General features: G+C 45.0%; 1 protein-coding gene across 9 annotated transcripts in view; it reads right to left on the reverse strand.

The window, feature by feature from the left end:
- Nucleotides 1-13,723, reverse strand: part of LOC146379864 (uncharacterized) — a 117,391-nt gene that overhangs the window by 44,246 nt on the left and 59,422 nt on the right. For 8 of the 9 annotated variants that reach the window (XM_084938723.1, XM_084938724.1, XM_084938728.1 and 5 more), the window contains one exon: nt 7,110-8,582. The exons of the other annotated variant lie outside the window; for it this stretch is intronic. In XM_084938723.1, the coding sequence (XP_084794849.1) occupies nt 7,110-8,582 (1,473 nt within the window). The remainder of the gene's footprint in view (nt 1-7,109; nt 8,583-13,723) is intronic. 9 annotated transcript variants of the gene reach the window in all.

Below are 13,723 nucleotides of genomic sequence, written 5' to 3' on the forward strand. Positions count from 1 at the left end.
TATGTGGTAAAAATAGACCGCTGATATAGTATAGTTACGCCTGCCCGTCTGCCTTTTGAGGATTAGTGTTTGTCTTTAAATAGCTTGATGAGTCATTTGTGTACTGTACATGTCTATGCTGGGAGACAGAGCCACAGCAGTGGTATGTTTGTGCTCTTTATCCCAGAAGGCACCTGTGTTTTCAGTCTGTCTGAGAGAGTATGGGTGGGAGAGGAGGGAAGGTGTTGTTGTGATGTGGCCTGAATGTCCCTCCTAGTTATTTTGGCCTGCTTCGACTTTTTCTAGGTAAGCTTGGAGGTGGTGGAGAAACAAAATTGAAAAGAGGAATCTGAAACTAGGTCCTAAGCTTTGGCTCCTCTTACATCGCCGAGAAACTGAAGTGACCCCTTTCAGAAGGTTATACGAGCCCAGAATGTCTTTTTGACTCTTGGAAAGCTGGCTATACTTGGCTAACCGGGTTTATGTGAGTTAGTGGCACAGCTAGGCAATACATTAAATTCTTAAAAGATATAAAAATAATTTTAACAGAAATACACTGAGGTTGCAGTACACCGTACCCCGATACCTCCTCTTCCTCTGCCTTCTTTTCCTTCCTGTTTCTGTCCCTGCTCTGCTCTTGTATGTCCTCTTGATTTCATCCAAAATCAGGTTCTTATCTGACTCCACATGCTCTACTCTGTAATCCTACAACATCTTTCTCCTCGTTCGTTATTGTGCTCCACATGCCTTCTTATCTTTTTTATAAGACTTAAATACCACTCTTGGTGACAAAGATCCACCCCTGGAAACACACAAAGGATCTCATTACAAAAAGAGGGAAGACATAGCCAGCTGCACTCAATCTTTGCCTTTGTGTGCACACTGGAAACAACACGTCCATAGCGCTGGTTAGTTAGTTCACTTTGTTAAAGACATACAAGGGTCCATAGCAAGAGAACAGGGAGACACTAAATTACACATTTACACAAAGGCACAGATTTAAAAACAAACTGGTTTTCAGAGCTCAAGACAAAACGTAAAATAGTCCTTTCAAAGACCTTGAACAAAATAATAGATGGGCCGATAGTTATCCCTGCTGTTTATTTGGTCAGCTTTGTCTTTTATGTTGGGTGCTGACATAACTGATAGAGTTTAGACACTAAGGGTTTTCGGGAGGAGCCGTGCTGCTCTCTGAGAGGAAGCTAGTACCATGCTCTCCTGAGTTTTAAATGCACTTTAGAACAGCACACAGCAACACTACATATGAGCGGGCGTAGGGAGGTTTGAGGTCTTCACTCACCCCGGTTCTGTTAGCCGTCAGGGCTGGGGGGCTGGGAGGAGGTGCTGGTCGTCAGACTGGGATCTGGGATGCGGGGCCTCCCTGCTACTGCAGATAAGGAGGTGGTCCGCTTGCCTCCACCCCAGAGAGAAGGGTTACATCTCCTGGGTCTAGGTGCGGCTTGCCCCTCTGGGGGCGGGGGTACCTGGACCTGGGATATAGAGTATGTTTGGGGAGTGCGACTGTCTGTGCAGTGTCTATTTGTGTCTGTCTACACGTTGGGTGAGTGCCGAGTATTTGGTTGTGCATATGGGGTGGGAATGCACGTCTGTGTCCGCATGTGCCTGTTCGTCTGTGTCTATATGTCAGGTTGGGTCTTAGACTCAACCTCTCTGGGTACATCTCAGGCCCTCTAAAGTACGGAGGCCTATCTCCCCTCACCACACTCCCTGCCGGTGGCTGATGCCCTCAGACGTTGGTGTGTTGGTGGTCCTTGTCGTCTGGGGCTGGGCGCTCATGTATGTACCGGCTCACTCCTGGTGGCCGATTGGTGGGGCCGGGCGCCTGTGGCCCGGCTGGGCCCCTTCCGGGGGGTGGGATGCCCTCAGGCCTCTGGCCTCTGGGCCTGAAGCTCGGTCCTCTCTGGCACAGCTGGCTGCCGGCAGAGCCCGCGGGCACGCCACTGCAACCCCCTCTGGCCTCTGCTCCGTAGCTGCGGGGTGACCTCTCGTTTGGGGCTCTACTCAGCTCTTCCCAGGAGGGTGGCACGGTTCCCCCCCCTTTGGTGGTCCTCCTCGGGTCCTTGTATTCTGGGGCCTCTGGATATCTGGGGCCTGGATCTCCTCCATACCTGCTTCATACCCTGGGGGACGGGGCTATGGCTCCCCACACTCCCTAGCAGATCGTTACATGGAGAAACCTTTGGAATACAAGCATGCTGATCCACACAGGTGTGCACACAGGTGTACACACGGGTGTTCACAGACGCGGACTACACCTTTCTTGGCTGCTGCCTCAAAGCACATTGTGCGCTGTCTATCTTGCGTGCTGCACAATATCGTTTATTATTTAGTATCTACTGTTATCTACTGCTAGCTAGTTTATTGTGATGGTGCTGTTTTTATTATGTTGCTCTTTGTTGTTTGCTTTCTCTTCTGTTTTTTTTCTCCATACAGGTGATCCAGGCGTTTTGTTTGTTTTTCTTTCTTTCTTCCCCCCTTCTCACCGTCTCTTCTCCCCTTTGGTTTTCTTTCTCTCCCTCTCTTTCTTTCATTCTTTCTCCCTGTCCTATCCCCCAGTCATGTCTGTCCCATTTGTAGCAACCGAAAATAAAATAAATTCATAATTATAATAAAGGTCAATCAAATGGACCAATATGGCAAGGCCATGATGATCCACTTGGTAAAATAAATCCGCTTGGCATATTTCTTGGCCTTAAGACAACAATTCTGATGGATAAAGATCCAAACGGGACACAAAAAAAAAACCCCCAAAAACAAACAAAAAAACCCCCACAACTGATAGAATTGAGCCCGGCAGAATCCCGTGGACTAAGAACCAAGCAGAGGTTTTCTACGAGCAAATGTTCAGCAGATATCTGATCCATCCCACGTGGCTTTTTGTCTTTAATGTTCTATTTGCGTCATAAATTTCTTCTGAAGAAACTGTAACATCTTCCTTATTATCAGTTCCACCCTCTCCAAAGCTGGGACGCCCGGCACAGTCATACAGATCACAGAGATGTTTCTGCCACATTCGAGTCATTTCCTCCGAACCACTAACACCATCAACATTAGCTGGTGGATGTTGTACCATCACTCATTCTTTTGATTACTTTCTAGAAATCATTGACAAACTTGTTCACCATTTGTTTGCCAGGGATTGTGATCTCATAGTGTCTTCATTCCTTTTAAAACATATACTTAAATTATCATTTGTGCTTTTCTCATATTTAAACAGAGGAACATATTTATGCCTCCCTGACTCCGCCCTAGCTTTAAAGACCTTCTGGCCTCAGCATGAAGCTCTCATTCCAACCTGGTTCAGCACATTTCAGTCTTACACAAGAAAGGACTCCACAATATTTTCATATAAAGAACAAAGCTCAGCCCCATGTTGGGGTTTATACAGCTGACATCATTACATGCACCAGGATGTAGCTCAACCTTACTCAGTAATAAATCAGACTGAGCAGAATATATCACAAAATCCTCCTCAGTCAAGAGAGACCAGTCTACTTTTCCATGCAATAAGCTGGAAGGGCAACATTGCCTAAATTTAGAGATGACGGCACATGCTCAGTAAAAACTGATATAACTAATACTCAGACTGTACAGAGTCATGGCCTCAGCTGTGCAGGTACAGTGATGTCGTGTGCCATGCCTCACTGCTACGAGTGTAGCTATTATCAGGCGAAAGCACTTTACTAGAGCTACTGTTTGATACATCCACATTCATATCACCCACAGTAAGAACACATATAGAGGCACTGGCCTGAATAAAAGACATGACAACCTGTTACGATAGTCAACCTCATTCTGGGGACACTCTCACTGGACTGGGCTGCTGCGTTTAGCGGTTTCTGGGGCTTACTTTTTCCTTTCCTCACAGCCAAGCTCCTCGCGGGGAACAAAGGTTGGGCATGCCAGCCCTGTTCCTCTGGCTGAGGAGGTGGTGCTATAGGCTCCTGTACATCTTCCTCCTCATGTCCTGAAACTCCTTCAGCTCTCTGGATTTTACCAGGCAATGTGTGAAGCTCCTTGACTGCAGTAATCCGACGAGCCATAGCGACCACTGCCGGCTCCAAGTCTTCGCTAATGCTTCGCTGTGCTTCTAAGGCCTCATGCATGCTCCAGACTCAACCTCCACTTCATACTGCTGAGTAAATACTGGAAAAGCAGTGGAATACTTTCTCCACACTCACTAAGCACTTTAAGGCAGTCCTTAATGTTGTTTGTGTCCTGTTGGGAACCCTGGTGTTTGACAGTGTACTGGAGTTGTGCACATCTCAAACAAACAGCCACATGGACTCTTCAGTCCAATGAGATGAAACATTTTTCATGGGTTATAACACGATTTCATCATGTGACTTTGATTACAATAAAGTACAAAAACTCATCACCCGCTCTCACCTTCCCATCGGCTGTTTTTGGAAATAAAAAGCTGACTTTATTCATGTATGTGCAATAACTCGAGCACGCACGCCACACCCGCAGCCGTATCTACCAATACATGCACAGGGACTCATGCAAGCTTAATCTGATGCTGGACATTTAATGCTGTTACTTGTCTTGCATTTCAGCAGTGCATGCTGGTTACAAGCTTTCAAAACAACAACACAAATATATGGATATCTAGCATCGGGAATACCAAGCAAATATCACACACAGACACAACTAATGAAACTGAAACACAAACAGAACGCAATAAGCACTCACAATGTTTCAATGTGTGTGTGTGGTGTGTGTGTGTGTGGTGGGAAGGCATTGATCAAAGCAGCTTAATAGCTAGGTTCAACACTGTACTGTTCCTGTTGCGAGCTGAAGGCTACTTCAGTCCTCATTACAGCCTCCGACAGGAGGCAGAGACAGGAAAGGAAGGACAAGGAAATGAATCCTCTGCAACTCTGAATCTCCATAAATCACAGCAGCACACAAAGAACACTTTAGCTCCTCTCAGAAAGCAGAAACCTGCACACACAAACACAGAGCCACATGCACTTATGCCTAAATTTAGATATACACTTTAATGGGAGACAAACACACATGGAGGCTGCATGCACACACCCACACACAAAAGCAGCAGCGTCAGTGCATTTTATTTCAACTCCTCATCTGGCTGCTGTAAAAACAAGCCTGTCCCAGTGGGCTGGAAACTCTTTCCCTATTAAAGTTACACTTTTTCTAAAATCCAGGTACGTTAAAACAAGTCACTTCCTGGCTGCCACGAGCAGGACTAATCCCCAGGCAGCTCAAGTCACATGTTACTGAGTGACACTGCTACAAATACAGTATTTTATTAAAAATGTGAACTTGACAGAAAACTGGCCAAAAGCTTTGATCTGTTGAGTTTCAGAGCTCAAACTAATCTATACCCGGCCTTCTGCCTAAAAACATGCAGATCGTGCTGCAAGGTAGCAGCAGTCGAGATCTTGAAAGGGGGCAAATTTACACGAACCAAGGGTTTCTATTTTTATGACCTATTCGCAGAACTTTTTGACCTTATGCTTGAAGCTCAGTGCCAACTATGTCCTAAATATCTGCGGGACACCACAGCTTCTAATGCTGCCCACTAATTATCGCCATATATCTGCACCCTCATCGCATTTTTTCCTGCCCCAAGGCTTTTGACCATAGATAAAGGTTGGCAATAAGAGGATGGAGTAACCCCCGCTTTTGCACCTTGCACATCCTGACCTAATGATGCCAAGAGGACAGTGCATAAGCTGCCAAAACACTCTCCATTTTAACAGCCTAATTAGCAAACTCCAAGAACAAGCCTGACTTCAAGCTGAGAATGAGAAGGTGGTTTTTATTTAACTGCAGCACACTGGTGGCACCTCAATTATGGTTGAAGCAACAGCCGTTAACGAATTTGATGCACCCAAATGTGTGCTTCAACAACACCGCACAAAACAACAACAGAGAGACAAAACCACAGGAGGACTTAGAACAGGACTTACCTATGATGGAGAACCCGCCGAGGCAACAATCATCACAGAACATGGAAAATAAAATCAACAAAATTAACAATTACAGTTTGGCCTTTTGGAACCGTTATACTTCAAGGAGACGGGGTAAGAATTGTTATTGCGTAACACCTTTAGTGAAAAAACAGGACACCTGCTTTTATTTTCAACCTATTTTTCCAATAAAGACAGGCAGCTACAGTAGTGAGGAAAACAGCGTTAACTGGATGCAGGAAAAAGAAGACAGAGTGACACCATAACCCCTGGATGCAAAGGAAAGGGATAATGATCACAGGGTTAACAGAGACCTGGACAGAAGAGAAAATTACAGGTTTCGGTTTGATTTGGTGAAGATACCTACTGGTGCTGCTAGGAAGGAAGACTGTGAATGGTTAGTAGTGTCACACCTGTCAACAGCAACACTGTTAGTCATGAGAACATCTCAGCAGTGCATCAGTGGGAACAGGATACTACAGATAAAAGGGATGTTTCAGTTTCTTTTAAGTAGTTCTGTATAAGGTGCTGATTCGTACTCAGTGTATTATATTCAGCTTCCTCCCAGTTAAGAGATGCAAAGCGTATACGTACTGCAGGTGTTTAAAACATCAAAGATGAGGCCCCGCTAAATGAGCAACTCTGTCTTCTGCAAGGTAACAGTGCTGTCTTTGTCAAAGTACTTATAGCTGTTAAGATAGAGAGGCGATGGCTTCAGGAAACTTGTGTCTAGTAGTAGTGTTGAGTCCTGAAAATACTCTAAATATAGCTTAAGTTACACTGACACTGGCTTCGAGTACTGATTAATACCTTATACGATCCCACTGCAATGAAACCCAAACATCCCTTTAGAGTCAAGGCAATCCACAGTTGTTGTTGGTCAACACTTCAATCCATGCGTTAGTCACTCAAAAACAGCCAGCAAGCCTCAGCCAAGTCTTTAGACAAATGTATCCATGCAAGAAAACAGAACGAATGGGTGTAATGATTGACATAACCCCTGATGAATATAATACACACAAGCAATCGGTTCTGCTCAAGATATATCGGACGTCAGTTTCAAATATGGTAAGTACCCAAGCTGGATTGCAACATGCATGGCAACCATTTGTCTACATGTTTTAGTTACTTTATGTATTTCTACGTTGTCCAGGGGTGACTACAACCAACCTTCAACGAGGGGAACATCTTGATTGGCCACAGCTGGTTCTTCCATGGGATCAGCAAAGCTGGGAAAGAAGGGCTTAGCTGCAGGATTAAGACCAGATCCTGGAACTGCCAGAGGGGGGACCGATGGGGGGGAAGAGGGGCTGGTGACAGGCGATGCCATTGGAGAGAACCTTTTAGCTTCTGGGGAGGTTGGACTCTTAACAGAGGATGAAGAAGATGAAGAGCGTGGTTTCTTGGATTGTTTTGGGGATGATTTGCCTTCTTTGAGCTCTCTGGCTTGGAATTCCTGTGCCGTAGTTTTTGGGGAACGGAGAGGTGCTGGGCTTGGGGTGTCGAAGTTTAGGCCTAGGGGTAAAGGATGACCTAGCACACCCATGTCAGCAAAATTAAATAAATCGCTGTTGCTGCTCATATTTGAGCTGTTCAGAACCCATGAAGCATCAGACGGCGAGAGAGGTGGTGCTGAGGCTAACATCTCACCTTCAGGGGAACAATTTGGGCTTGGCTGGGTGGCAGGGCTGAAGGCTGAGGTGTCTGCCTCAGGCGTGGCTTGCTCACAACATTCCTGGAGAGAACTGCTGTTGTCAAACATGCCGCTGTCTACCAGATTACCAACTGCTGCTTCATCCTCTGGAGAAAAAGGTGGCGAAATAGCCTCTTTGCTGTTGCCCAGACTTGCATTTTCGGTTTCCATCAAGAGATCAAATGGGTCACAACATGGAGGGGCCACAGGGAAGGAACCGAGTGATTTGCCGTTGGTGGTAGAGGGCATAGTAAACGGAGCTGCTGTGGCTTTCAGCTCACTGTTCAGGACCAGTGGGCTAATGGGAGCAGCTCCTGGGGAGAAAAGATCCTGAGACAGAGGGGAAGATACCAAGCCTTCATCTGGGTAGACCTCCTTTTTCCAGGGGCTCTGGCTTGAATCTTCATCTGCCAAGTAGGCCTCAAGGTTGTCCAGAGTTGAACTCCCAAGATCCATCATGTCCTCCTCTGTAATGTTAGAGGTCACAGCAGATGAAGGAACAAATGGTTCTGCCACTCCCCACTCCTCTGGAAGCTTTTTCCTGCTCTTCCCCTTCTTCCCTCGGCCTCCACTCTTCCCAAGTTGCTCCTCCCAACCACCCTCTGCTTTATCCCTCCTTGGGCCAATCCTATGATAAAACTCCTCTGTTGGTCGGGTGCTTTCTCCCAGTGCTTGCATCCCAGGGTGGCCCCTGCTCTCCAGTTGCTCGTAGGATCCCTCATCTTTCTGTCGTCTTTTCTTCTTCTTCTTTTGTTTTCGGTCTGATCCATCCCCGTCCCTTTCGTCGCCTCCAGCATAGGCAGCGCTCTCACGGCTAGGCCAACTGTCAGGTGGGTCCTCAGGGCTGGCTGCAAGATGGCTGGCATGTCGAGCAATCACTGTGGTGACACTTGGAGTAAAAGGGAGGTCTGTTGACAGGCAGCCAGCCTGGTCTGGCCAGCCTAAGGCACCTTGTTGTGGGTGAAGAGGGCATAGTTTAAGGTAGGTAAAGATAGATATGTGCATATTAACTTTTTTCCCTTAGTCTAAAACAAACAATACGGGGAAAGCCCAAAAAGTTGATTCAGGGTTGGTTTGAGTCGGGGGTCAAGGAGGCCATTTACGTGAAAAAGCAAAGACCATCTCTGAATCGAGGAGTATGAGGTACTCATGGCCATTGATCAGTGGTCTTTGATCAATGGTCATGACAATTTTCATACTAATGATCACGAAGCTGACCTCACAGCCCATTGTTCATTCAGTGGTGCTAATTTGTACTGTTCATAAATGTAGTGGAAATCTGGATTCAGCTGAAGAAGTGAACTGGATGAAACGTTTCTCCCACGGAAAACGTCCAGATGAACAGAATCAACTTTTTGGGATTTCCTTACCTGGATGATTGAGCATGCACCAAAACGGACAGAGAAATATCACACAGAGGCAAATAAATCACAAAAAGAAGACTGGGATACTGATTACACAAACAGCGTAACATTTTATAGCCTCATTTCTGTTGCCCTTTAGTGAAGAAAGTGTGCATGTTCTCATATTCTTTAAGAGGATCTACTTACTTACAGTGGTCATATTGGCAATATTATGTTTCAAATAATAAGCTCAGCTTATTTGGAACTAATCAAAAAATAAAAAGGTTTCAGACTAGTCCAAATGCTCAGCTTCACACAGTTGTTTCTTTATAATGTCAGTGATTGGAAATAGTCTTTATACGGTCATGGCAGACACACATATCAGCACACAGGCTCCGCCCAGCAGCTGGTTAAAGTTTGTGCTTGTGAGGGGCAGCCAACCAGAATAAAGTTGGATTTAAAGGAGAGGAATTAAACAGTCAAACTTGTTTCAGACAATGGTTGAAATGTGGAGCTGCACAGAGGCCTAGTGAAAGATTAATGAAGAGTCTAAGAATCAGCTACAAATGGAAATAATACAACTTTAACACAGAGCGGATAAAGTAATCCAAACCAAGCCGTGATAGTCTGAAGATTTCTTCTAATGTAATACTGACTGAGCAAATGGATAGTGACAATTAAACATACACACACACACTTATATGCAGTATATGAGCAACTTAAAGGATGGAGACAATAGGCTAATTTTGGGCGACTGACTCAGAGCAGCCTTGAGGACTAGTACAGTGTGTACACTCACAATTAAGCCAGTAGCAAATGACATAGCTTTGTGCAGGCACATGAGAATGTGTGCATGTAAGTATGTAGTACCTAGAGTGAAGTGCCCAACATGCACACAATGATAGACACAGAAAGACGTGGAAAAATATCAAGAAGAATGCTTAATGGTCCCACAGAAAGGAGGTCAAACACAGGTCACTTTACTGTAACTACAGCAGACTCCATTAGTTTTGTGCCACAGTTTAACATTGCTTCAGTAATGAAGGGCATTTATAATGGATGGCAGTAGTCAACCTGATTTCAGTCTAGAAGGGAGACGGTAAAGATAGGATGGCATATGCACGATACAGGAGTGCTAACAAGAGCAGCGGGGACATCGTCCACTGAGAGGAGGGGTGGCCCAGTTTGTTTCTAGATCTCAGGTATATACATAAAGGTACACAGCTGAAGAAGAACAGCTAAAGTGGAGCAGCTGTCAGGACCCACACAGTACAGTACAGCAGCTCTCTGGAGGGCCATTTTTCATATTAACAAACACATGACACAACTGTGCTCTGTATGTATCAGGGGAAGCAGAAACACATCAAACGAAAGTACTGCAGTGTTTGTGCTGCAAAGGCTCGTTATTCTGGATATTTTCTAAAGGACTAGAGATGGAGTTTGTTACTGTGTATTGTCATGTAAAGTTGTCCCAGTGGGATAATGTTACAAAAAACTGTAAATGTTCCTGACCTGCAGTACCAACATGCACATATCAGCCACAACATTTAAAGCACTTATATGTGAAGCGAACGACACTGATTATCTCAGTGTAAACTTCCAGGGCTGAAACGCCAACGCCGAACTGCCAGAAACGACAATTTGTCCAACGGCCACTTTAGGCTGGCTCCAAAATGCTCATGATCTCAGACTTCAGCTATGAAATGAGCATGATTGGTACAAAAGTGGCAGCCGTGACTCAAACAGCTCATCGAGTAATTAAAAGGTCAGTGGTTTGATCCCCACCTCCTCCAGGACGCATGTCCACATGTCTTTTGACAAGATGCTGAACTAAACGACCCTGATGCATCCGTCAGGGTCGTGTGTGTGTGTGTGCAATAGTTTGCAAGAACTTCAAGTCATAGAGTCAAAATGACTGTGTGAATATGGCCTGTATTAAAAAGTGAAATGAAATCTCAGAGTACAAAATATGAAGTGAAACTGGCTTCAAAGGGGTTACGAACCAACAAGCATACAGTAAGATTTACAAATATAATGTGACTGCGATCCTCACGCAAGATTTTACAAATGTGTACCTCCAAACCTGAATAAATAGCACGCACCACTTCTTAAGTTTGGCTTCACACATTGGAAAACGTTCTTGTTCAAAACAAACCTACCACTTACAAAAGAAGTACAGTGGCTTGCAAAAGTATTCGCCCCCTTGAACTTTTCCACATTTTGTCACATTACAGCCACAAACATGAATCAATGTTATTGGACTTCCACGTGAAAGACCAACACAAAGTGGTGCACACGTGAGAAGTGGAACGAAAATCATACATGACTCCAAACATTTTTTACAAATAAATAACTGCAAAGTGGGGTGTGTGTAATTATTCAGCCCCCTTTGGTCTGAGTGCAGTCAGTTGCCCATAGACGTTGCCTGATGAGTGCTAATGACTAAATAGACTGCACCTGTGTGTAATCTAATGTCAGTACAAATACAGCTGCTCTGTGACGGCCTCAGAGGTTGTCTAAGAGAATATTGGGAGCAACAACACCATGAAGTCCAAAGAACACACCAGACAGGTCAGGGATAAAGTTATTGAGAAATTTAAAGCAGGCTTAGGCTACACAAAGATTTCCCAAGCCTTGAACATCCCACGGAGCACTGTTCAAGCCATCATTCAGAAATGGAAGGAGTATGGCACAACTGTAAACCTACCAAGACAAGGCCGTCCACCTAAACTCACAGGCCGAACAAGGAGAGCGCTGATCAGAAATGCAGCCAAGAGGCCCATGGTGACTCTGGACGAGCTGCAGAGATCTACAGCTCAGGTGGGGGAATCTGTCCATAGGGCAACTATTAGTGGTGCACTGCACAAAGTTGGCCTTTATGGAAGAGTGGCAAGAAGAAAGCCATTGTTAACAGAAAACCATAAGAAGTCCCGTTTGCAGTTTGCCACAAGCCATGTGGGGACACAGCAAACATGTGGAAGAAGCTGCTCTGGTCAGATGAGACCAAAATGGAACTTTTTGGCCAAAATGCAAAACGCTATGTGTGGAAAACTAACACTGCTCATCACTCTGAACACACCATCCCCACTGTCAAATATGGTGGTGGCAGCATCATGCTCTGGGGGGGCTTCTCTTCAGCAGGGACAGGGAAGCTGGTCAGAGTTGATGGGAAGATGGATGGAGCCAAACACAGGGCAGTCTTGGAAGAAAACCTCTTGGAGTCTGCAAAAGACTTGAGACTGGGGCGGAGCTTCACCTTCCAGCAGGACAACCACCCTAAACATAAAGCCAGGGCAACAATGGGATGGTTTACAACAAAACATATCCATGTGTTAGAATGGCCCAGTCAAAGTCCAGATCTAAATCCAATCCAGAATCTGTGGCAAGATCTGAAAACTGCTGTTCACAAACGCTGTCCATCTAATCTGACTGAGCTGGAGCTGTTTCAAAGAAGAATGGGCAAAGATTTCAGTCTGTAGATGTGCAAAGCTGGTAGAGACAGACCCTAAAAGACTGGCAGCTGGAACTGCAGCAAAAGGTGGTTCTACAAAGTATTGACTCAGGGGGCTGAATAATTACACACACCCCACTTTGCAGTTATTTGTTTGTAAAAAATGTTTGGAATCATGTATGGTTTTCGTTCCACTTCTCACGTGTGCACCACTTTGTGTTGGTCTTTCACGTGGAAGTCCAATAACATTGATTCATGTTTGTGGCTGTAATGTGACAAAATGTGGAAAAGTTCAAGGGGGCCGAATACTTTTTGCAAGCCACTGTAGACACAGATCACATGGCATGCCCACATGGAGCTTTAAGACAAATTTCATGCTGCCAGATTCAAATCCCAGCGGGAAACTGGGACATCTGGGCTTCCACTGTATTCGTGTATGTTTTTTTTTTTATTCTATCGTTTGTTTGTTTTGTTTTCAAAGTGGTTATCCATACAGTTTATGGATGCAGATCAACAGAAAGGTTTGCTCATTTTAGCTGACACCCTACCGCTCCATCCAAATAAGGGACTCTAAAAAACTTTCAAATGGACTGATGCGTCATTATCTCACAGCAGTTTCATGTTGCAGATCCTGGCTTTCATTTAGCTGTTACTCTGAGGATTTCTAGAACTCTCTAAGATGTCATACCCAGTTTCTTCTGTACTTTCTAATATATCTTCATTTTGTCAATAATGGCAGCTGCAAAGTCAGAAGTATTATGTTACAAAAGTATTTAACATACAGTTTCTTAGCCTTTTTGGATATTTTGTATTTTAATGATGACTCAGGATATCTCTGGAATACAAATGTCTACTGGGCCAGAATGATTATTATTATTAGATTATCATTTGTACATTGTTACATCTGCTCAGTGCAGTTTATTGTTGCACTGGGCTGTCAGTTGGTGTCATGGCAGTCAGACGAAGGTTCAAGCATGTGCAGTCTGGATCTTGAAGAGGGAGGGGGCTAGGGTTTGCTGCAATGTTGAGTCACTCTGTGTTCCCGAGTGCTTCACAGGCAGACATAAAACACACACACACTTCAATGGGCAGCTGTAGAAAAGCGGCTGGACTTTATCTTGAAGACTTTTCACCTCCAATAAGAGAAGCTTCTTCAGTTCTAAGACCAAATGGTGGAGAGGCCCAGGTATTTAAGCCCTAGTGAGAGAGTCGTCCCTGACGAGGGGAGGTGCACTGTTGGTCTAAACTCCCATGGCAAATTGGTCCTGGGTGAGGGACGAGACAAAGAGCCATTCAG

This window comes from Perissodus microlepis, chromosome 9, assembly GCF_051167445.1.
Source record: "Perissodus microlepis isolate ML-2025 ecotype Zambia chromosome 9, ASM5116744v1, whole genome shotgun sequence".
Lineage (NCBI taxonomy): Eukaryota > Metazoa > Chordata > Actinopteri > Cichliformes > Cichlidae > Perissodus > Perissodus microlepis.